Source organism: Platichthys flesus, chromosome 2, assembly GCF_949316205.1.
Source record: "Platichthys flesus chromosome 2, fPlaFle2.1, whole genome shotgun sequence".
Taxonomy (NCBI): Eukaryota; Metazoa; Chordata; class Actinopteri; order Pleuronectiformes; family Pleuronectidae; genus Platichthys; species Platichthys flesus.
In genome coordinates, this window is record NC_084946.1 from 20,924,699 (window position 1) to 20,948,848 (window position 24,150).

Consider the following 24,150-nt stretch of genomic DNA (forward strand, 5'->3'; position numbering starts at 1 on the left):
CTGAAAGCTGCCTCCACTCATTACCTCAGCCAATAATGTTGTTCTTTCACTGCTGTGTTTGTTTGTGGGGTAATTTGTTAGCAGGATTTTTCAAAAATTATTAAAGAAAACCACACGGTCCACATACCAAACCTGTGGAAGGGATGGGTCCTGGTCCTGGGATGAACATATTGAATTCTGTTGCGGACGCAGATCAAGGGATGGATCCAGGATTTGGTTTTTCTTTAACCATGTTTTATGACAAATAAATGTAGGTTCTCACACCACTTCACTATTCATTCGAAATGCACAACCAATGCACATCTGGGCAACACAACTATATAAATCATATATGGCAATTTACATTTTAATCAATAGCAATATAACAAGGCTTCATTTAATATGTATATGCATTGTGTAAGGATGGTGAGAAGCTATACGACTAAAACTGAAGCTAAAACAATGACTTTATAGCAAGCACCAGCCTTTGAACTCAAATAAAATAATTATGTGATGTGTATTGTGATAAATATCGATATTAGCTATCATGTGCGCAGAATCCCCATGAGCCTTTTCCACGTATACTCTAAGTGTGAATACATGCACGACAGACACCTGAACGTGTAGGCGGCTTCCTCTCAGCGGCCTACAACTCCCAGCAGCCATCGCGGAAATCTCAACGGTGACATCCTCTCAGTCCTTCCCGAGCCAGTCGGCGCTGCTTCTTCCTCTGGACAGAGACCTGGGAACATGCTCTCCTTCACGCTGAGGCGGCTCACACGGGTACGTGCATCGATAAACACAGCTTCTCTCTCACGGTTTCCCTCACGGTGTTTCCCAGGTGGGCTCTCTGTGAGCTGTTAGCAAGATGAACGTCAGTGTTACTTAATACTACAGCCATGGGGTGAGGGGGGGGGTTCAGTTGTCCACTTCTGCTTGAGTAGGCTCAGTCACCTTCTAGAAGAATCTCTAACGACCATTGCTGCTAGTTGTGTTTCTGCTCGTGTTGTTGTTGTTGTGCTTGTTTCTCAAGGGAACCGCTGTCAGTTGTTAGCTAGCTGCTAAGCTAGCAGGCTAGTCGTGCCTGCGTGGTACAGAGCTGCAGCTGAGTCCACGTAATGATGCAACAGCGACTGCTCAGTTTCATCATGTGGGGAGAAGTCAGCAGCAACACGACGGACACGTTTCTAACGTTTATCTAACTGAGTTAAACTGTTTCAGACTCACGGGTCCTCATCAGTAACATAATGTATGGATTCTGGTGAAAGTAGAAGTATTATAACCTTGTTTCCTTGGAACTATGCAGGAGGGGTATAACAAAACTTGAGTAATTATAAAGATTTCAATCTTTGTTAAGAAGTATTATTTAACTGTGTGAAGGAAAAGGGAAAATGTGCTATGAAGTTTTTAAATAATTCTATTCTGATCTCAAATCTGGTGTTTTGACAAATTTTTTAAAAGATTTTTTTTTTTCTATTCTCTCTGAACTTACATTTTTTTGTAAACTTGTATTGGTTATGTGGCTTTGTTTTTGTCTTATGTTTAAGTTATGTGTATGACTGTGTGTGTGTGAGGTGGACCCCAGAAGGAAGAGATTATACTGGTGCTTATGGGGATCATAATAAAGAAAGAGAGAAAGAAAATGAAAATAAATAAATGACAAAAATATAGAGCAAAAATTATAGAAACAAAATTATCACATGTTGCAAGTCCACCAAGATATAAACATTTAAAAAGATTACAGACTTTTATTCCAGTGTCTCCGAAAACCAGGAGTTTACGTTCCTATTGATCACCACTTTATCCAAACATAAATTCATACATAAAGTCCCTCAATTGGGGACATTGCTGGTATCAACACACACCATCCTGGAAAACGTAAGCTAAAATCTGATTGCATCATATGCCACCAGAAACTTTTGTGCTGACTGTGCTGCTGTGTAAAGTGGAGCACAGCCTGTTTTTAAAAAGTGCTATTTTAACATGTGTTTACATGTTGACTTGGTTGTACCGTTAGCAGCACTGACGCTGCACATAGTCATTGCCACATAAATCGTTCCTGACGTGCCACTTTGATCTTTTACTTTGTTCTCGGCAATAACGACTTGGTCTCGGTTATGAAAACACTAGAACTGCACTTTGCCATTTTACAGCATTACATGTGCTGTTTTTGAACTGAAGTGCACCTCGTGCTAGGAGCCTCAGTCTGTGTTACTCAATGCAGATATAAGAGAAGCGTCACACACTGATATATTAACTAGAAATCAGTTGTGCTGGTCCTAACAACGTCCAAAGTTCAATAAAGGTCTGAAAAGTACTCTGCAAGCTTCAAGCAAATATTACCTGGCAACTTTGAAAAAAATTATGAAACAGATAACAGTCCTTTTTTTTTGTCATATAAGGGAAGTAATATCTACTGTTTCAGCAGTGTCAGCAGCTTCTTGACTGCTGGAATATTTATAACTGCATTGTATCTGCCATGGTATTGTAATCTTATTTTTGATTATGATACATTATAGATATTATCCTCATAAAGACAGTCTCAGCTCCAAAGTCCACTGACCTAATACACACAGCTGTCAGTGCATTACCTGAACTTAGCCTTAAATAATTAGCTTCCACTTGTTTTTACATTGTGATGAAGAATTTGAGTTGAAACATGTAGAGCTTTAGATTTTTGCAAAGCAGCATTACTTGCTTTTTGCTGTGCCTTGTTTATCACAAGGCAAAGTACAAGATTTCTCAATTCTTAGTGTCATGATTTGTTTTAGGATCCAGAGTTCGCCTGTTTTTTTATATCTGTACTAGTGAAGCAGCCCCTTTCTCCCTTTTGGAATTTGCTCTCCATCGACATCTGTCACTGTTGGTTATAAGTTTCATGAAGTTGTTATTTAATGACTGGATATTATCCTCGGTCAATATGCAGTGCGATTCCTACCATGAAAATCGCTGGAGAGAGTCCCCTTAATTTCCCAGACTGTGGTGGTCACCCTTGTTTCTTAATGATCTGACGTATTCTTACACTTCCCACAATAGCACATAAGGTGATTGTTTTGTGCTGTTGCTTCACTGTACGGTTGTAAAGCCGGTCACTGGAAACGTGAGCCGTCTACAAACGTCCAGTCAAACAGGGATTTTTGAAAGCGGCCAAATGCTGTTACAGTGTGAGATGGTTATTGGGGGGGGGGAATTGAAGTTCAGATCCATTCGCTACAAGTCTTGTTTTACCAGTGTTGTTTTTCTATGGTACACATTGCCATCACTCACAAGAAATGTCTTACAGGAGAAAGCTCCAACTCAAACCTAGATTTTATTAGTCGTAGGACGGTTGCTATTAAACTAAGTGGTTCACATGCTTGCACACATTTCCTATTGATGCTTAGTGGTTAAATGTGACTCTTCATTGAATTTTGGAAGGAATCACAAGACCGTCTTCCTTGAGGTGAAATCATGTGGTGTCCTCATAGATCACAGTGCAGTTTTTTCCTGTTGCAGTTCACCTCGATTTCTTTTGGGAAATGAAGATTAAGGATTGATCACATGAATATTACTTGTTACCAGGGAAACTTTATTTATTATTTTCTCTGACAAACAGATTTTATTGTTCATCACTGACATGTTTTTTTCTGAATTGGGCTAGTTGCTGAAGGTATTAGATTCCAGTTCAGACTGTACAGGATTAGCAAGCTCCAATTCAAATCTGCGAAACATTAACATAAGCAATGAATGCAGTGTAGGAAACATTCAGCTGCAGCTTTTCATTTTTACCTGGTGCTGATGGGTCCTCGAATCTGCTGAAACTAATGAACTAGATGACAAGTCTAAATTAAACTTGTTTGTCTCTGCACACCTTAGTCGGTACTTGTCAGGGATATTTTGTGTTAGAAGAGCCATCACTCTGTAACACTACTGCACAACCATGAGCGAACTGAGTGTTTCTGCACTTCCAACAAATCGTACTGGGTGAGACATCTTGGGCTTCACATTGTGAAGCAATGGGTACAAAAAAAGGACTTTCGAAAGTTCTTAGTCTTAGATTCAAACCCTAGAACATCTGAATTAAAAATGACACATTGATCATGTCATGCAATAGTGCAGCAACCTAAGTGTAGCTATCAGTGAGTAAAGTATTTAAACTTTTACTTTTTTGGCAGATTGTAAATTTGACAGTTCTGTTGAACATCTGGGTAATAAAGAAAAATAAACAGGGTGAGACTTAGTGTATGAGACTGACAGATGTCCACTGTCCAGCTACATCTGTACATCCATCAGAAACTGTCTTTAAACTACTATACTTAATATAAACTGGAGGTACTTATTTTTTGCCTTGCGGTTCCCATTTTTACATCCCTCCAACTGGTAACAAAAGTTCCTCAGTAAGACCAGAATCACTTGCAGAACTCCTATATGTAGTGTATTGCCCGACTAGCCCACTCTATGAAAGCACATCTGAACCCCTAGACAAATGTCAACAGCAAAGCAAAGCAAGTTTATTCCTCGTCAAAGAAGGACATGTCTGTATTGGTATTACTCAACAGGGCACAGGTTCAAGAAAGGCCATGCACATGTATCTTGACTCAATAAAGCATCAGGAAGCCCAGTGAAGAGCTCTTTCACCATCATCTTCTTCACTGCACAAAGCGTTATGGAAGAATTACACCAAAACTGAGTCGTTCTGGCATCGCTTAAATCTGTGATTGTCACCCTTACAACCCTTTGACCCAAATAGAGTGGAGTCGCTTCAGACTCTGGCTCTGTCCCTTCACGCTACTTCACCCCATCCAGATCTCTCCGTCTGGTGTCATCTAGACTGAATCACAGGGCAATTTGTAACGGGCAGCCCCACTATTAGTCAGTGACAGGGAAAGAAGCAACTGCTTGTCAGACTGACAGATGCTGTTGCCCTGTTGACACCTCTACTCACTGACCGTACGTACCTTTTCCCCCCCTTCTCTTTAGTTCCCTCTGTTTTTCTTGTCTTACCATGCTGTTTGGTACAGCCACTGATAGACAGCAGTCATCTGTAAAATTGCCTTGCTTTGAAGGCTGCATCAGGAAATGGGCAAAAATAACACAGAAGTAGGATTAATGAAAGAAATGATTTTCCGTCTTCCTGTTACTCCTCTGCCATTGTCCTCTGGCCACAGATGTTTGAGAGGAAAGGCAAACTGCTGACAATTACCTTATCAGTGTCATGCAGATGCAGCACATCTGTGACTCTGCCATTATTTTGTGCTCAACGCCCAGGTTGATGTGGCCTATCCTGCCACTCTACTCACAGCAGAGTTTTCATCGAGTTCACCTTCAAACGACAGCATAATCTGTCGCCAAAAATAGTTCTTCTGTGACATATGGGTGCTTGTTCCTCGATCTCACACTTCTTGGATCAGTTTCTTGTGTTTATTAATTATCTCCTGTAATGATCATCACTGCGGAATGAGGCGGGAAGGCACAGAGGAAGACCACTGGGACTGACCTGTGTGTTTCTGTAGGCCCAGAGCTGTCCTGTTTGGACACCATGGCAGTGATGCGGTTGACATGAGAAACTAATAAAAATGCCACACGAGTGCAACTTGGAGTGTGCTTAGCAGTGTAGGGTGACATGGTGGGGACAGAAGGAGGGGAAAAGGAAAGCAGAGAGAAGTGTTGAGGTGCAGAGGGGGAGGGAGAGGCACCCTTGTCTGTTTTGCAGTCGTCAGTTACGCTATAACTATGGCAGCTTTGCCTTGTGTTGGGTTTTTCTTGGCTGCTTACCCTGGCCCTGGTGTGTACCAGCAGAAACCCAGACAGCGAAGGACAGTTCCCGTCAAGATTTAATGACCCGTTTGATTTCTCTGCTAGAAATGTGTCCTCAGAGGCAGCCTGACCTGTCTCCCCAGGCCCTCATCTCAGCCAGAACCCCCGGGGGGGCCCTCTCCCCTTCCCCACCATCACCACTGCCACTGGTGACAGAAGGCCAAGGTAGAGATTGTTAGAAATCGTCCATTAATGTGGCTGTCGCCTCCCCTGGTGTGTCACCAGTGTCCCCTCTGCCACCCCGGGGAGCAGAGGAAGCAGCGGAGTAGAGAGGATTGGACAAACAGCGAGGGATTAGATAAGAGCCGCTTCTGAGAATAGGGCTCTTGTAAAGTTTTCCGAGACGATGGTTTATTGGACTTGAATAGTTATAACTCACATTCATTTTTTATTTTTGTTGTGTAAAGTCATTACATACTGAAATCTTGGCAAATTCACAGAACTTATTCTGTGCACATCTTCATGTTTTTGGATCCATTTGTATTTATGAATTGGGCTTTGCACATGTGTGGGTGGCTACCTGTCAGTTTGTGTGAGAGTTATGAAAGGGATGCCATGTGGTGACTGAACTCTTGCACTGCACTAGGAGGTGTGTCAGGAGATTACAAATGTTTCCTCCAGAAGCTGCAGCCTCCATCAGGCAAAGTGTGTTGAATGCCTCGTTAATGTTTTTGCATTAGGGCTAAATCTAAAAAAATATAACTTTTTGCATTGAGCCCAAGTTTCCTATCAACACAAAAATAACACTTAGTTTGAATACTGAAGATAATGCAGGATAGATGAGCACAGCACACACTGACCAGGAGAGGACAAAGATGAACTCTATCCTGAAATATGAACAGTGGGTTATAAACATGCTTGACTTTGCCTTTCATCTGCTGATGGAAGCCTGTCTCCTGTTGTATGGATCTAGATTCGAGGTACAGTCTTGTTTTGGTCTTTGCAGCTCTTCTCTGTGCCTTTTTTCTTCAGTTTAGTGCCGTTTAGAATTGGTTGAAAATCTGCAAGACAATGAGCCGGAAGTTCAAAATATCATGTTGTCCACAAACTGAGAGGAAGCGATTGACAACAGTGCAGAGCCAGTTTCACATGTACAAATTAATCCTCAAATGCATACATGTTTATATAGTTGTAGTACATAGTTGGTACACATGACTTGTGTGCATAGTCTTTTTTTTAATTACAATTATTAAAATCCAATATAAAAAACACTAGAAACCATTATCAACTAATGGTTGGTCGTTTTGCCTGCAGAGAAGTTTACCTCATTTGGTTTAAGTAGCATTTATCATTCTGCCTTGGACAAATATTCATTATTTTTAAGTATAAAATCTCTTAGTTAGTGTCTTTGTTAGATTTACGGTGTAAAACAACCCCTTCAAAAGATTATGCACTCCACCATTTCTTTTGTCTTATGGGTGTCCTCAGTCAGTCCTGAGCATTGTGTTAATTGCTTTTTAATGGTGCTATTAAAGAGAGGTTGTCCCTCACACCCCGGCACACCTGTACCGATGATAACTGTAGGTTGGTTGTGGTGGGATTGATCTCATCACAGAGTCATCATCATCTTGTTGATTAAATGACAGCAGAGAGCACATTTTTTCAGAGTGCAATCAACCTGTCTGGGATTTTTGTTAACCTCAGAGTTCTTCCACTCGGTGCTTTCCCTGTTGTTTAATGTTTTATAAAGGAGTCTTGTGCACTGAAGGGCACACGCATGTAGCTTTAAGATTGTATTATTATCTAGTCAAAGCATCTACTGTATGTGATATCAAGCCAGGGATAGCACATGGAAGAACCAGGACTTAGCCCAGCAAATAGTAGTATTCATGTGAAACTTTAAAAAAAGATATAGAGCCAGTGAAAATTGTATGGACTGTGCTCACTCACATGATCAGGCGATGCTGCAGCAGCAGAGGAAAAACTCGCCAGTTCCAGTCCAGATTAGATAAGCAGGAAGTGCTGAATCTGTTCTCTATATGCCTCCTTTGGTACACTGAGGCTGTAAAAGTCAGTCCTTCAGTTTGTAGAAGTGCTGATAGAGGCATAATTGAACAACCATGCTGATAATTGATATCATGCAAAAACGCCAGCTTCTAATTATACCAGGCTACATATTGGACTGTGAGGAACAGAGGAGGGCAAGAGACTTCAAATGTCTCTGTATTTATGTAGAACAAATCAGAGTGTCACTTCAAGTATGTGAAATTGTCTGATACATTCTGCAGAGAAATTGTTTCTGTGTAACGTGTCTCTTCTTATTTGTTGGTGCCTGTTTAAGAGAAGAGCCCCACCTACCTTTTATCAGCACATTCTCATCGGAGACATTGTTATCGATTCTTCCCTCCTTTAACAGGGCCACATTTTTTAGATAAAGATAATTTATCTTGCTTAATATTTCGTATCACCAAAAACCCTACAGATGTCCAAATTAAACCTCAGTGCCAACAACACCCTCACTGGGGACATCATTGTTTTGAAGACCTTGAGCGAACTTCATTACATCTGGAACAAACGTCTACTTTGATTGGAGGATGGCCTGATTAGTCAATGTTACTGTGTCCTCACAAAACACAAATTTGGTCATGAGTCATCACCTAATAATTCTTATACTAAATATGACAAAATACAATGAATACATTTCATAAAATTTGATCAGTTTTCCGTATATTTGTATATGTGTCTGGACAGGCATGGATGTATGGATAGTACAATCTGCAGGTTTACTTTAAAGTATAATCTCCCAAAAATTCAGCAGTTAATAACAGTCCTAAGGAGACCAGTTTCTTTGCAATGACAGTGTTTATAAATTGGTTAACAATATTGATAATATGTGTACTAAGTTCATATAATGTCACTGGATTGTTTGTTTTCCTTTCTTTGTATTCCCGCTCTTTTTTATTAAAGCCCCTAACCGTTTGTTCTGTCTGTAGCCTCTGTGCCACAAAGCCCCTCTTCTTGCCAGTGTACGTGGGCAGCAGTCCCACGCTGCCACCCATACCGCGAATGAAGATCCACCATGGACAGGCCAGGACAGCCTGGCCCAGGACGACCCTGAGATGTGGAATCTTCTGCAGAAAGAGAAGGACAGGCAGTGCCGAGGCTTGGAGCTCATTGCGTCTGAGGTAAAACAACTTTCTAATATACACACAACAGTTCACAAAAAATAAAAGAGACACATTTTTCTGGTTTTGTTGAGTTTTAATAGGTTCATGTTAAGTGAATAACCTTAAATAACCTTGCTAATATAAGCAAGAATACCAAGGTTAGAAAAACTTAGTGTGGGAACAAACTGTGTTACTTCACCTCTAGTATCAGGACAATGTTGCCCTGGAGGAACTGTTAGTGCCTATTATTATCAGAATAGTGAGAAAAAGGCAAGAAACAAGAACACACTCGTTGTCTCACTAGAATCCCATAATGGAAGAGCAGCACAGTCTCCGGACTTAAACCCGATCAAGCTGGTTTGGTATGAACTGGACAGAAAGTGAAAATGCAAAGTGCAGCACATTTGTGGGAGCTTCTGCAACAGTGTTGGGAATACATTTCCACAGATAATATTTCACAATAAATATTTCACAATATTTCAAAGAAATGCATGAGTTTGTTTGACTGCTGAATGACTCAGACATTAAGATTCAATTTAGTGATCAAGATTCTGTGATTTTTCTTTTAAATATGATTTAATTTGTCCAGTGCCTCAAGTACACCGACATATGAACATGTATATGTACTTTTCAGTGTCAAGTAGAAAAATGAACTACTTCTCCAGCATAATGGTGACCTACTTACTCAGGCATACACAAAACAGATATCATGAACTCTGACATGTGCAGTTCAAATTGACCTCACTATTCATTCATTATTCACCCACTGACCAGCTGTGCACACTCGTAAGCAGCAGGGTGTGAAATGTAAAATGTTTTACTTCAAAAAAGCAGGCAAGGTTCTATCCCTCGTTGCTCTTTTTTTCTCTGCTCCTGTGTCTTTGCCACAGTAGTTGTTCAGTGGAGTATATCAGCTCCCTCTCAGCACAAAGCCTGACCACTCGAGTGTGAGATAAAGCTGATATCTTCATTCTGCCTCTTTCCCACCCTTTTCTCTAAAGGCGCATCTCAGTAGCACACACACACACACACTCATACACAAAATGCATTCCATAAACCTTTACCCTGACATTAAGTAACTAAATGCTGCAGCGCTAACTCTTACCCTAACCCTTACACTACCCTCACCCTAAAGTACCTATTGGCCTTTTACTTCAATGCAGTCAAAGTACTTGTCATTAACTGGAGCCTCTGTGCTAAAATGTGGCGTTTGTAAAAAAAAAAAAAAAAACATTGTATAAAGTGGGCTGGACTACATGGACTCTACGGATTTGTGTATTCAGGTTGAAGTCGCCATCGGGATGTCAGCTGCACTCGCACACATTCAAGTCCCCAAAAGGCAAATGAATTTATTTTTCTAATATATGCACAGTCGTCAGCACGACAGACCGACGCGGCAGAAAGCTGGTACTGGAGCTCTTATCTCCCTTGATCTTCTCTTGGCTCCCAGGTGAAACATTAGCATAACCACACACAACACGAGCACCGCCGGAGCAGGTGGAGACTGTAGGTGTTTGTGTGTGCTTTGTGTCGGAGCCTGTTACTGGCCAGCGTGAATAAAATGGCAATGTGTTGTTTTTATAAAATTGACAGTTTCCTACATAATGCATTTGCCCATAAACATGCAGCTCAACACTTTTCCAGGGCTAAGCTTATAGTAAAAAGGTTTAAAGCAACTTAATATAAATACCTCTGATGCTTTAGATTAACATTTTTGTGAATTGTCCTTTAATTTTATGAAATAAATAAGAGGGAAGAGTGTCTGTGTGGCAGGATTTGGGGAAGCACTCCTGATCTCCAGAATACATATTCAAAAATGCATCCTCTGAAATACCAATAATATTTCAACCAACAGAAACATTTTAATCCCCAAAAATGGGAGAAAAAAAAAAACAGGAGAATCTTTTTTTATTCCGAGGTTGCTATAGAAAGCTGTGGGTGGTTACGTGCATACAGAGCAGGGCCGGAGCCCTTTTGTGAAGTAGTGGCAGGACAAAAGTTTTGTGTTTAATTTAAATCTTCAATAGCTAAATTTGTATTACTCACCTATTCGACTCATCATATCCAACATAAATCGAGACAGGAAGTGGTATGCGTTAATGATGGGTGGTGACGAATGTTACCAGTAATGGCGGAAGCCAAATAGTGATACATGCTCCCGTGGAGTACAGAGCTGAAGTGTCGGCTTCCACAATCAAGGAGCCATTTGACAAGAGCCTTGCAAGCTGCAAAATGTACTGTGCCAACATCAAACACTTTGGGGACACAACCAAATTGAGAGCACAGCAAATGGAATGAGTGGATCTCTCTCAACTACTCTATGTAAAACTGTCAGTTCACTTTTAGTCTATTTACATAATATGTTTACGAAAAGATTCTTGCTTTGCTGATTACATAAAAACTAGTGCAAGGATGTTGGATGTGACATGGACTGTGATGAATGCAAATGCAGATCCCACTGTTGTATAATGGAAAAAATAACAACAATTATTTGATTCATATGGTGGTGTATTCTTTATACTATGTTTTAAAAGATTAGATTGAAATATCACCTTTTCAGTATTGTTGTATATCCCAACATATTGAATCATAAGCCCTTCATCATGATAGATAATCCTCACCTTTTGAGAAGCTCAAATGAGGGAATGGTTTTCTAAAAACAAGGCTTTAACCAAAGGTTTCTAAAATATTTGTCAAAATACCTCGTAAGTATGATCTAACTAATACACTACAGTTATATCGAATTATGATCATGATTCTGGTGTAAGATTATTATTTGTCCAATCTAATGTTTCACAGTAATTTAGTAAAATAAATCATTGAATGAGTTCTGTATCAGTTATTGGTAATGGTATATTAAACTCTTATTTATCATGTCTTATGTTCAAGCACATGAACACTATGCTTTATACATGTGTGGAATAATTGTCCTTTGCAAACCACACTGACTGAAATAAAAGTATTTTTCACACACACACACTGCAAAATGATGAAGTTGGCAGAAAAGTTTATTATATTATCTTGTATCCTCAAGCAGCATTGTGAAGTGCAGAGTGTTAGTCTAGGGAAGACCAGAGGTTCAATACTGTAATGATTGCCTTTAGCTGGAGGGGGATTTCTCACTATCACTTAACAGACTTTAATTTGCCATCCTTGTCCCTTTTGTCCAATGGTGTCATTGATCTGACTGTGTGTGTCTGTGCTTGTGTCACCACCACAGAATTTCTGCAGCCGAGCAGCTCTGGAAGCTCAGGGCTCCTGTCTGAACAACAAATACTCTGAAGGCTACCCAGGGAGAAGGTGAGCATTTATCCAGCCACACCCCAGATTATTAACGCCGTTGATATTCGCTTCGGGATATTTGTCACAGACACGCACACAAACACGCGTATAGGCAGCCACACAGCGAATAATCCACAGCCTCTGCTTTGCCAAAATAGATTCCTAAGGGGATACATTGGAAGAATTTGGTGCCAGGCGGATAGTTGGATTTTTTTTCTGTTTTCTATTATTTCCCTCGGATAATTCACATTTAACAGCAGAAAACAGAGCTGTTGAAATGTTCCTAATTTGATTTTTCTTTTGCCTAAAGTAAATCTCCCTCCTAATGAATGTTTCACTTCTTTTCTTTTTTTTCACCACTTTACACTTGTCTGTCATTTTACACCTAAATGTCATAAACTAATTTAAATGAATGAAGCTAAAAGGTCAAATTTGTGTCTCTCTTTAATTTCACCCGGTATGTCCCAGATCTAATGTCAGGTCACCATTTGATGACCAACACTGTTATTTGTCACAAACAGGGATTGTTGTAGATTGACTTAAACAGAATTTGTATCACAACTTCATTTAGTAGGTGATTTCCAGGATTGTACAGGGTGTGTTTTTCATTCAAAGCAAATCATGTCTCCTTCTCTTTCCTTCTCTCTAATGTCTGTGACCATAAATTCAAAGATATTATGGCGGAGCAGAAGTGGTCGACCAAATCGAGCTTCTGTGTCAGAAGCGAGCTCTGGAGGCTTTTGACCTGGACCCAGCTATGTGGGGTGTGAATGTCCAGCCATACTCAGGCTCACCCGCTAACTTTGCTGTCTACACGGCTGTCCTCAACCCCCACGACCGCATCATGGGCCTGGACCTGCCCGACGGAGGACAGTGAGTAGTTACTGTGGTTTCCTTTTCACACAAAATCCCTGCCCTGTCACTTATTCTCTCCTCTACCCACAGTCGAATTTGCCCCATTTTCTATGTCACTGCTACAGCATCACATTTAGGACCAGAGGAATGAATTTTATTTATTTTTCTTTAGCTGCAAATTGTTTAACTTTTGTTAAACTTAAATCGGGTTGTTTGCAAAGTATTGTAACTGATGTGTTTGCCTGTTTTTCTGTCTGTCTACACGTTTGTTTTTGTCACTCAAGTCTGACCCATGGCTACATGTCTGACGTGAAGAGGATCTCAGCAACCTCGATCTATTTTGAGTCCATGCCATACAAGCTAAACGTAAGTAGAGACCCCTACTACTGGTATCAAGTAACAAACAAGTGGAATTTTCTACTAGTGATAAACAAGATTCCTAAAAAGGGTGAAGATGTTTGGTTAAACAAATTGATAAAACGCTGATAAAAGCATGTTATAGTATCATGAAAGCTGTGCAGCTGATACAGCTTATACTGAACCATATTAGAAATTAATTAATAAATGTTATGTATGATCATGTTGGATTGTCAGATGAAAAGACTTTAATTCCTATAATTTGGTCCTTTAAAGTTCAGACAGTCGTGTGCAGGATTTCAGGAGCAGTTGTTTTCTATGACTGACTCATAAACCAGAACGTGTACTGATCAGAGCTGCCACAGACTTGTCAGATGTCTGGACTTGCCAGTGCAAAGCTGGACTTGTTCTGCAGCAGTACTTTGTACATGGTAATCTCTGCTAATAATTAAATTGTGCAGGTATTTATTGATAAACTGCACTTAATGTGGTTATTTAGCTAAATAATGTATTGGACTGTGAGGCAAGAAAATGTATGTGAAACATCTGGAATGAAATGTCATAAAATGTGATCTGAGCTTTATCTTACTCACATGTATGGACACCTAGCATAACTAATAACAACATAGACATGAAACTTACATTGCTGGTGGAAAAAATGTATCTAGAACTAGTTCAGTGATATTTTTAGGATGTCTGGTGTGTACAGCTCTCTTGGGGTCATAACACAGCATCTGCCCTCACTGGGTTATGGTCTGGGCTCTAACTGAGCCACCTCAGAAGACAGATATTCTCAGTTTGGTGGTCATTGAAAACCGCTACCCCTGATTTAACTTCCTGTTATTCTGTAAATTACTTTGTACAAGTTTGGGATTTGAATGGAATTAGCATTTGTTATATCAACTGGAAATTTGGACTGAACAGAGATTGTTTTATTTAAAAAAAACAACAACATATAAGTGTGGATGTAGCCTCAGTATCTAACTCAGGGAATCATTATCCCATCAGACATTTGCTCACTCACTGGTGCTTGCCAGACAGAGCAACTTAAACTCAAGTGTTGCTTGATGTGTGGCCCGTCTTTCCCCAATCTAGCCAATCAATCCTATTATCATACAACATTAAACAACTGAAGTGCTGCTTTCCACCTCCATGAGGATCTGTACTAACAGGCCCACTCAGATGTGACCAGTGATTTTTCAAGTTAACATGTAGATAAGATCATCATCATGTGTTAGTGTGCAGCATTTTATTTCCTTGGGACATAGTTGTGTGGTAGTGTTGCTAGCGGCTGATGGATAGCCATGCAAGTCTGCATGTCCAGACCTGCTGATGTATGGGCTGGCAGGACCCCTCTGCGAGAGAGATAATGGGAAATCGACAGGCTGGCCAGCAGCACTGGCTCTGTCTTCACAATGAGCAGCTTGATGGAGTGAGGGGGCATCCATAGATGTGATCTGGAGATGGGAGATTATCAGGTTGTCTAAATAAAGCTTCCCTTCTTCTTTCTCTCTTTTTTTCTTGTTTCCCTTCTTCTCAATCCTTTTTGTCTCTCACTTTGTTGCTCTCCTCCATCTTGCCCTTTCTCTCTTTTCTGGTTCTTGGAGGGAAGGCTTGGGGCTAAAGCCTCAGATTCTGACACAAGACAAACTGGTCAGTTGAGTGCTCCTGACTCCATTTCATGTGACTCTGAAGTACACCCACTGAACAATAGACTGTCTAACATGCCTCTTTATTGCTCAGTTCAGTGAAAAAAGCAGGAAAAGTTTCCAAACCAACCTCCAATCTGTTCAGCCTCATTACACCAGTTGAGAAGTTCCCTGAAAGGTTGAATTAGGATAAGTAGGAGGGGATTACTGCAATTGCCCCATCTTCCTCCATGATATGATGGGTGGAAATGTCTCCCTTAGATAGATTTCTTCCCCTTTTAGGGTAGCCAAAGTACCTCAATTGCCGCTGCTTCAAATAATCTTCAAATGAAAAAAAAAAAAATTCTCTGTTGATATCTTGTCTCTGGATCCTCAAGATATCTCTCCGATCATTTTTTGTTCTCCTGACCCTTACTCTCCCTCTAATATTGTCATATTCCTCTTCCACGTCCTCTTTATTCTTTCCTCTCATGCCGTTTTTCTCTCTCTGTGTCTCTGCAGATTGCAACAGGACTCATAGACTACGAGCAGTTGGAGATGACGGCCAAGCTGTTCCGACCCAAGCTCATCATCGCTGGCACCAGCGCCTATGCCCGCCTCATTGACTACTCCCGCATCAAGAAGGTGCACGGAGAACTCTGTATATTCAAAAGTCTCATAGCTTTTACCCCATCCATCTCTCTATTTTTGTGTTTCCCTCTACCAGCAGCCTGTTTATTCCAATGCTCATCCTGCCTGAAGAAGGACATCTTATTTTAAACTCACCTGTCACTTTGTCACCTGATTCCCTTGGTGAAACCCGGCTAGGATTATTTCTTAACATATTTCTGTCTGTTCTAAAACCTAGAGCAGAAAGAGACGGAGACTGGTCTAAATATTCACTTTTTAACTTTTGACTTCAAAACACAAACCGATATTGAGGCTCTATTAACCTTTTGCACACCAACACAGATGCTGTCTTCCTCTCTTACCTACTCGACCAAACTAAACATGGCACAGCCTCACGCATACGCAGCACCAACTTCTAGCCGCACACTTCACTGCTCTTTGACAGGGCACAAGAGGCCCCTTCATCTGTTTTGTTATACCCACTCGCTGACTCACTTCATTCACTCCATGACTGCTCCCCTTTTGTTGCAGAGCTCCACTCTAGCCTGCACCATCAGATGGAGTGTCCCACCATTACAGAGCTGTGTTTTTATTAAGCACCATAACTACTTTGCCACTAGGCCTGAAGTGGGGACATATTTCCCCCCTGGCATGACTCTCTGGAACTGTTCTCCGTTTTATGGCTGAATCTGCTGGGCCGGGCTCCTCTCCAGACTTTCAGTGTTGTTACCTAGATTGAAGCCCCCCCCCCCCCCCCACACACACACACACACTACACATCTGAAATTTGATTCACTATCTGCACATCACCCTCTTGTGTTCTTTACCCCCTCCAGTAACCCTGCCATCTCCCATGCCTTTTAATCTAATAAACATGCGCTGATCCAGTTTAGATATGAGGGAAGGGAGGCTGTCATGATAATGCATATTAATTGGAGCACTAAAAGATTGTTTACTACTCTGATCATTCGCCAGCAAGTAATTTGCATGTTAGCGAGCTATTTATTGTTTGTCTCTTTTTCAATAAATACTGGCAAGAGACAGCCAGGATTTATTGAATTATACTGTAATATTTCTGGCCTCTGAAGACAACTGAAGAGTGTAATTACACCAGCTCCCATTTGAAATATCTGCCATTTGAGTAGGTAGGAACTGCTAACAGATGTAGCGTTAGTTATCATATCTTAACTGTGGGGGGAATGTAAATGTATTAGAGCCCAGAGATCATATCTCTTTATCTCACATTTCAACAAACAGTACAGAGAACAGTCTGTACTCTTGGGTAAGACAACTAACCCGTTTTGGTAGTTAATTTCCCAATTTGGCAAATTAAAATGAAAAGAAGATTAAAGATGTTTATTTTGCTAAACAGTGGAATACTGTCAGTTAACCAAGTCAGGCAGTTTTTGTCCTGAGATCCTGAAGATCAGACTGGAAAACTCCCTGAAGTGTAGAGCTATCTTACAAACAAAGATGAAAACTGAATATTTCTTGCAGTGGGGTATAAATTAACTAATTTGGTCTTTGTTTCTTCTTTTACACCCGTTCTCTTTCAGCTGTGTACTGACATCAAGGCCTACATGCTTGCTGACATGGCCCACATCAGCGGTCTGGTAGCAGCCAGAGCCATCCCCTCTCCCTTTGAATACGCTGACCTGGTCACGTCTACCACACACAAATCTCTCCGTGGAGCCAGGTAAGAAGCACAGTCAATATGCTAGAGGAGGCACCGACAGGGATAAATCTTGTCTTGGGTTTTAGAGAAAGATAAAATGCAAAAAATGCCCAGTTAGTAAATTGCTCTGTTTTGTCCAGGGCTGGCCTCATCTTCTACCGTAAGGGCGTCCGCTCAGTGGACAAGAAGGGGAAGGAGATCATGTATGACCTCGAGGACAAGGTCAACTTCTCTGTCTTCCCCTCGCTGCAGGGTGGACCTCACAACCACGCTATCGCTGGTGTGGCTGTGGCACTCAGGCAGGTCAGTACTGCACACACATGCCCTGTTTCATAACGAACTTTGTATTGATGTAGCTCTTTATTACGCTGCTCTGTTATCTCGTAATAAGACACTGATAACTGTTGAATCAAATTTTACAGTGAAACAAAATCTTACCCCTGAGAACTGTGTGGTCATTAATGATGTGATAAACGGTTATTGAAATTGAATATATTAAAGAGGACAGACTGCATATTTGACTTTAACCACTGGAGGGAACTTTCTCCAAAAGTTTTTATCACTTAGATTAGATAATATTAGGAAGGTATCCTGTGTTTATCTCTCATGACACAAATAAGAGACTGAGTTTTAAAAAAAATAAAGAAAAATTCTATGTCATGTATATATTAATGCCTTATCTTTTCTGTGTGACCAGGCTAATTCTCCCATGTTCAAGGAGTATATTGACCAGGTGTTGAAGAATGCTAAGTCAATGGCCACAGCTCTTCTCAGCAAAGGCTACACCCTGGTATCAGGTAATGTAATTTATATTTAAGCATTCTCTTACTTTTAAACACTGGCAACTCAGCAAACACGATAAAGAAAAATCCAAAACACAGGTCAATAAAGAGAAATGTCCTGTCACCGCATCGAAATTACATTGTTAAAAAAACAACAGAAAAGCATTTAAATTCATGATGTGCAAATGGGCTTATGTCAGAGTAACTACCTCGTCAGTCAAGAAAATGAAACCAGAAAGTGGTCAATTTGTGGTTGTGAGTGAAAAGTTGATTCTTGTACTGCATTCGATACGCTGGCCTCAGCTTCTTTTTTTCATGTGAAGCCTTCATTTGAAACCCTAACAAAAAGTGACTCGTCCTGTGCTTACACTGCATTATCTGCATACTCTTTTTATTGTTAATCCCTTTTGTAGATGTCGCTTCGAAAAGGAAAAAAAAGGAAAGCGGTGTTTTATACTGATTAAATTTCTCAAGTAAGCTGCTTACTTATAATTAAGACATTTTAAGCTATGTCTATTTATTAGGTACACTCATTTTAAACTAATTTAGACTAATGTAGAAGTACTGCACTGAATGCTACCTTCATGAATGTTGTCTCTTACATTTTAATAAAACTGTTAGAGAGCTGTAGGTTGAAATGTTTGGTCTTTGCAGAGGCTGTAGTTGGCCTGTTGTTAAACTTGATTGTTTCTGTTATTTAGCCCAGCCTCACTGATAGAGATAGGGTGGACAAAATGTACCCCTGTGCTCTCAGGAGGCTTTCAACTAAGTGTATATATATGAAACAATTACAAATGATCATGGTTTTAAATTTAATATCTTTATAGTGAATTTCTTGCTTTGCTCGTAATAACAATACCAATCAACTTTACTCTCAGTAAAGTTGATTAAAGTGTCGTTTTAATGGAATTGGCCATTACTCACTTGTCGGAGCTCCCAAAGAAAAGCAGACTAATTTTTTTCCTTGATTAAGTGAAACACAGCGATCCGTTGAGTAGACAAATGCATGAGAAAAGTGAAGATGTAAAACATTTGGGGCATTGACAGTAATTTGGTTTCATCAATTACATATCCTCAAGTTAATAAATCTAGAAACAGTACCTCATCATCATTAATTCAAGGTTGAGAGGGTTTGATCGAAACCTTAAAGGTGAAGTATGTGTCCATGAAGCTTTGGATTATGGCCTCCTCAAAAGTTTTAACTGGTAATGCTGAACATTTCAGGCGGGACCGAGAACCACCTGGTCCTCGTGGACCTGCGGCCTAAGGGCATTGACGGAGCTCGAGCCGAAAGGGTGCTGGAGCTCGCCTCCATCACTGCCAATAAGAACACCTGCCCTGGGGACAAGAGCGCCCTGACTCCTGGTGGCCTCAGGCTAGGTAAGGAACCGCTTCAGACATCACCACATTTAGCTCCACTCAGACAAGTTCATGCCATACTTATTAGCAAACAAAAATAACTGCACTGATTTGTGTAATAAGAAAGTTTTACAGATCAAAGACTGTAAATGATATTCCTACTCAAGATAATTAGTGCTGTTGTGCTGGTCAGTTGTTCTGACCAACACACTGAGACGGAGAGAGTTTATTGTTCATAGTAACTTTGCAGTCGACTCCACTTGGTCTGTTTTGCTTAGTTTTCTAAAATGTAGTTTTGCATATGGAAATGAGTCAGCCACCAATTAAGCCACAAGCGCTGAGCAAAACATAATTAATTAAGCATGTTTGGCTTTTTAATCATCTTCCAGGAAGTTCAAGAGCTCCACTTCTACACTGTCACATATTTAGCATCATCTTAAGGCAAATACTTCACCAGCAGCCCAATGTTCTGCTGTTATTATTTAAACTTGGACTGCACCTCTGTGGACCATTGATTGTCAGAATCTGTTTGGTTTTGACACTTCTAGAATCTGCTACTTCAAAATTTCCAGAAGCTAAAGGGTTCTGTGTTTTTTTTATTTCCAAAGACCATAAAAAGACCATAAAAAAGGAAAACAGAACATTGAACTGTAAAAGTAAAAGGAAGAAATTACCAGTCTTCACTTTTTATTTCAAGCTGCAGTATTTGTTAGCATGATTTTTTTTATTTTATCTGTCTCTGCTTGTATTTATGTATGATATGTAATTTTTTTTATTTTTTTCCATTTGCTGCCCATCTTGAACAGGACTCCTTGGCCAAAGAGATAATTGTTTCTCAATAAGACCTCCCTGGTTAAATAAAGGCTAAATTAAAAGACAAATAAATTAAATATGGAATCTTCTCTGTTCCAGGTGCTCCAGCCTTGACATCCAGGCAGTTTAAAGAAGGAGACTTCTTACAAGTGGTGGAGTTCATGGACGAGGGCTTTAAGATTGCGCTGGATGTTAAGAAAAAGACAGGTAAGCCTTATGTGAGGAGGAAGACAGATTACATGATACAATGATATTATGCTATATTAAATAGTTGAATGCAGAAACATGAGAGTAAAGAAGGCTCTGTGGTTACTAAAGAAAAGATGAACATTCTCTGTTTCCAGGAAAGCTCCAAGACTTCAAGAACTTTCTTCTCCAGGACCCAGAGACTGTGGCTCGCATCGCTGATCTACGCCACCGCGTTGAAGCTTTTGCCAGGCCCTTCCCCATGCCAGGCTTCCACGATCATTAGGCCAGACTGTGCGGACTCAGCATGCTGAGAGCCAGGTGATAGAAGGCTGGCTGAGCAGAAATGTCTGAGACAGGAAAAATGTCATGTGGTAGTCAAATGTGCTTGGTGCCAGTAAAGTGGGATGAAACGTAAGTTTCCTTGTAATCAGTCAGATTTTGGAAACTTAATTTTTATACTTCTTTGCAGTCATCATTTTACTATTCTTTGAGGGGGAACCTAGCCTTCATATTGAGGCAAAGACAAAAATACAATATTATAGAGGGTTTTTTTTGTTTTTTTTTTAGGGGCAAAGAAAATATTTTCTATTGTATATGTAGAATATCTTTATCACTTGTTTTTACACACATTTCTGTAACATTGGTGAGAGCGAGGATTAAAGAAACATGTTGAATCAAATAAAACAGTTATTGGTCACACAGCCTCTGTGGCCTGAGTAATGTATAATTGGTAAATATAATAAAGTATACTAAAGAGTCTTAATGCTGTAAGGAGTTCTAACTAGAATCAATAATGTAAATTGCTATATTCACAGGGAGTGCATGTTTTTTTTAACTAATTTACTGTTTTCATAACCAGGTTCATAACAAAGCTTCATAATGTGAAGGATTGTTCTATCAAAAATGTTGTTTTGACCATCTAACATTTTTCCAAAGGAGAATTTTCTTGAAATATGAAATATAGCCCTTTAACCCTGTAAAGATTTGTCTAGCCCCCAGTCTCTCAAGGGTCTAGGTCTGAGTGCACAGGAGGTGGACTTATTTTCATCTGAAATATTAATATAGAGCATCACAGAACTTAGTCACGTTTATTTTATGATACATTTCATGACAACAGTTAAAAAAAAAAGTTCTCTGTTTGTATCAGATTGCGTTACAATATAATAAGCCCGCCTTGGAAACATCTCCTTGGTGTGAAAATAACCAGGTACTTTTTTTACGCTTCTTTTTTCTCTGTACTCATATTATAGTTGTCAGATTATCATTGCTCTATATATTAGTTATGTCATAAACAACCAAATGAAATACAAATGTCATCCTGGATCATTTCCTTCAAGTGCATTTACAAAGAGTATATACTTTTGTATATATTGTTTAAATGGATTTAACTGTGTAACTATTGTTTCACCTCGAGTATTAATATGATTTGTGGATTCAGAGGGAAAAGTGATTTGTTGTGCAGTCGGTCTGATCTGAGTGTCATTTACTTTACCATATGAAAACTGTGAAGCAGCTGGATTTGATAAAAGATTTTCACGGTACTTTGTTGTCTCTCTGGTTCTCAGATTGGCACTGCTGTCATTATCACTGCATCAGTGGGGAAGCGAGATTTCTGTCTGTGAAATGGTCTCACAGCACAACTGAATAGAGGCCATTAGAAACAGGGTGTTTCTCTCTTACTTTGCACAGAACCCAGATTCGAAAGTCATAGGAATTAAAGGAATTATCCACATCACTGGATATTTTCTTGACAGCCAATAAAGTAGATGTTGCCAAAATGCACCAACAAGTATTTAACTAGTGTTCATAAATGCACTATTTGTTTGTTTTCATCTCGGATGTGTTGCCAGCGATTGTACATTAAGTTTGAACTGCCTTTTACAGAACCTTTTTATGTTAATAGCTGAAATCTAATAAAAATCGGATAACGGAAATGTAACTGATGTTGTCTCACTTACACTACAAGGTCATCATTACTAAGTGTGTTTATCTAGAGATTGTTTGAAATTGTGAAAGTGATTAATTGGATCACCTAATCGGGTCGGTCTTCTCATTGATGATTCATCTGGTTAAGGTTTGGAAATGAAAATCATACAGGAAAATAATAATCTTAGAACGTTTTCTATAAATCGTATGATCTAGCGCCTGAGACCTGGTTTCAGCTCTGAAGTGTTGCAAAGTACTTTTACTGCACTCAAGCACTGTATGATTAACTTTGAAGTACTTAACATTTATGATACTATTATAAAACAAAGCCTTTACTCCGCTATATTTATTTAACATTACCTTACTAGTATCTTTACAAGTACAATTTTACATGCAAACCACAATCAGTGTATAATAAACAAATTCTTTTATTTTTGAAACATTGTACTAATTACACATATTTAACTAACAAAAGTCTTTAACCAAATTATAATAAGTTTTATTCCCTCCACTGCTCTTTTGATGATGATTTAGTAATGTGTTGAGGGACAGTGGTTAGAGGTTTATTACACCACTATTAAAGGTTATGTTTCCTTATCGGGTCATAAAGCGTGAATATATGAACCAATCAGTGATCTGTGTCCTGAGCAGCTTCTTTTTATACAGTCTATGGCTCAGAGCTGCTGTTTCTTCTGAGTAGAAACACCTTCACTCACATGTGACCTCCTCTAGCAGCTGTAACACAAATCTAACAAACCCTCACTGACAGGGGTGTCCCACACATATACTCTCAATGGTCCTAAACAGGGTCCCACTTGCTGTCTGCATCTGTCCTCCTGCAGCTCTACAGATCCCTATTAGCTGCACATGAACTATTTTAGAATCAAGCTAACCCATCAACACTCGGATAACAAGTCTACCGTAGAAAAAAAGACTTTGTGAAGGATATGTAACACTGCTGCCCCCTGCTGCTAGCTTCTGCTGCTAGCTTCTACTACTTGTTGCTAGCTTATCTTAACTTCTGCTATCTGCTGCTAACTTTTGCAAACTGCTTCTAGCTTCTCTAAACTTCGGCCACTAGCTGCTAGCTTAACTTCTGCTAACTGTTGCTAACTTCTGCTAGATTCTCTTAACTTCTGCCACCTGCTGATAACCTCTGTTAGCTTCTCTTATCTTCGGCCTCCTGCTGATAACTTCTGCTAGCTTTACTAGCTGTTAGCATGCACCTGCTCGGTTCAGATACTTTTCATGTGGATTATTGGATTCAACAAACACTTGGAATAACTGCACTCGACAACTTGTGTTAATTTTTCCCAAAGCATTTAATGTCCAGTAAGGTACCAGGGAAGCTGTTAGTCGTTTTGTTTGGGTTTAATTAGCTGTCGTCCTTTTTAATTGATGGTGATCTGCTGTCATGTTGTTTGCTTTGGTTGGATTGTGCTGACATTATCCTGTAATTCCCATGCTGTCTTTGCCATGGCCCATTCATACACTTCCTCTGTACCATTGCCTTAGTCGGACACTTTAGAGAAATATTTAAACTGGAAGCAATTATGTGTTGATGTGATTGTCTGATTTACTTTTTTTTGTTTTCATCGTATTTGAATCTGATGCTTATTTCTCTGCAGATTAATGCTGCTATATGGCCTAGTGGTTAGAGTGGTGGCTCTCCAACAAGAAGGTTGCCGGTTTAAACCCCACTCTCACCCATCTACATGCCAAAGTGTCCTTGGCAAGATACAGAACCCCTAAATGGCCCCTCATGAATGATG

The 24,150-nt window shown here is 39.9% G+C and overlaps 1 protein-coding gene across 1 annotated transcript; it reads left to right on the forward strand.

Annotated features, from left to right (window-relative positions):
• Positions 1 to 629: 629 nt before the first annotated feature.
• Positions 630 to 22,391, forward strand: shmt2 (serine hydroxymethyltransferase 2 (mitochondrial)). The gene is made up of 12 exons (XM_062405596.1): positions 630 to 762; positions 8,709 to 8,900; positions 12,103 to 12,182; positions 12,837 to 13,037; positions 13,304 to 13,385; positions 15,527 to 15,649; positions 17,191 to 17,330; positions 17,450 to 17,612; positions 18,007 to 18,106; positions 19,316 to 19,471; positions 20,363 to 20,470; positions 20,608 to 22,391. The coding sequence occupies exons 1-12, from the start codon at positions 730 to 732 to the stop codon at positions 20,733 to 20,735; spliced, it is 1,506 nt and encodes a 501-aa protein (XP_062261580.1). The 5' UTR covers positions 630 to 729; the 3' UTR covers positions 20,736 to 22,391.
• Positions 22,392 to 24,150: the final 1,759 nt, after the last annotated feature.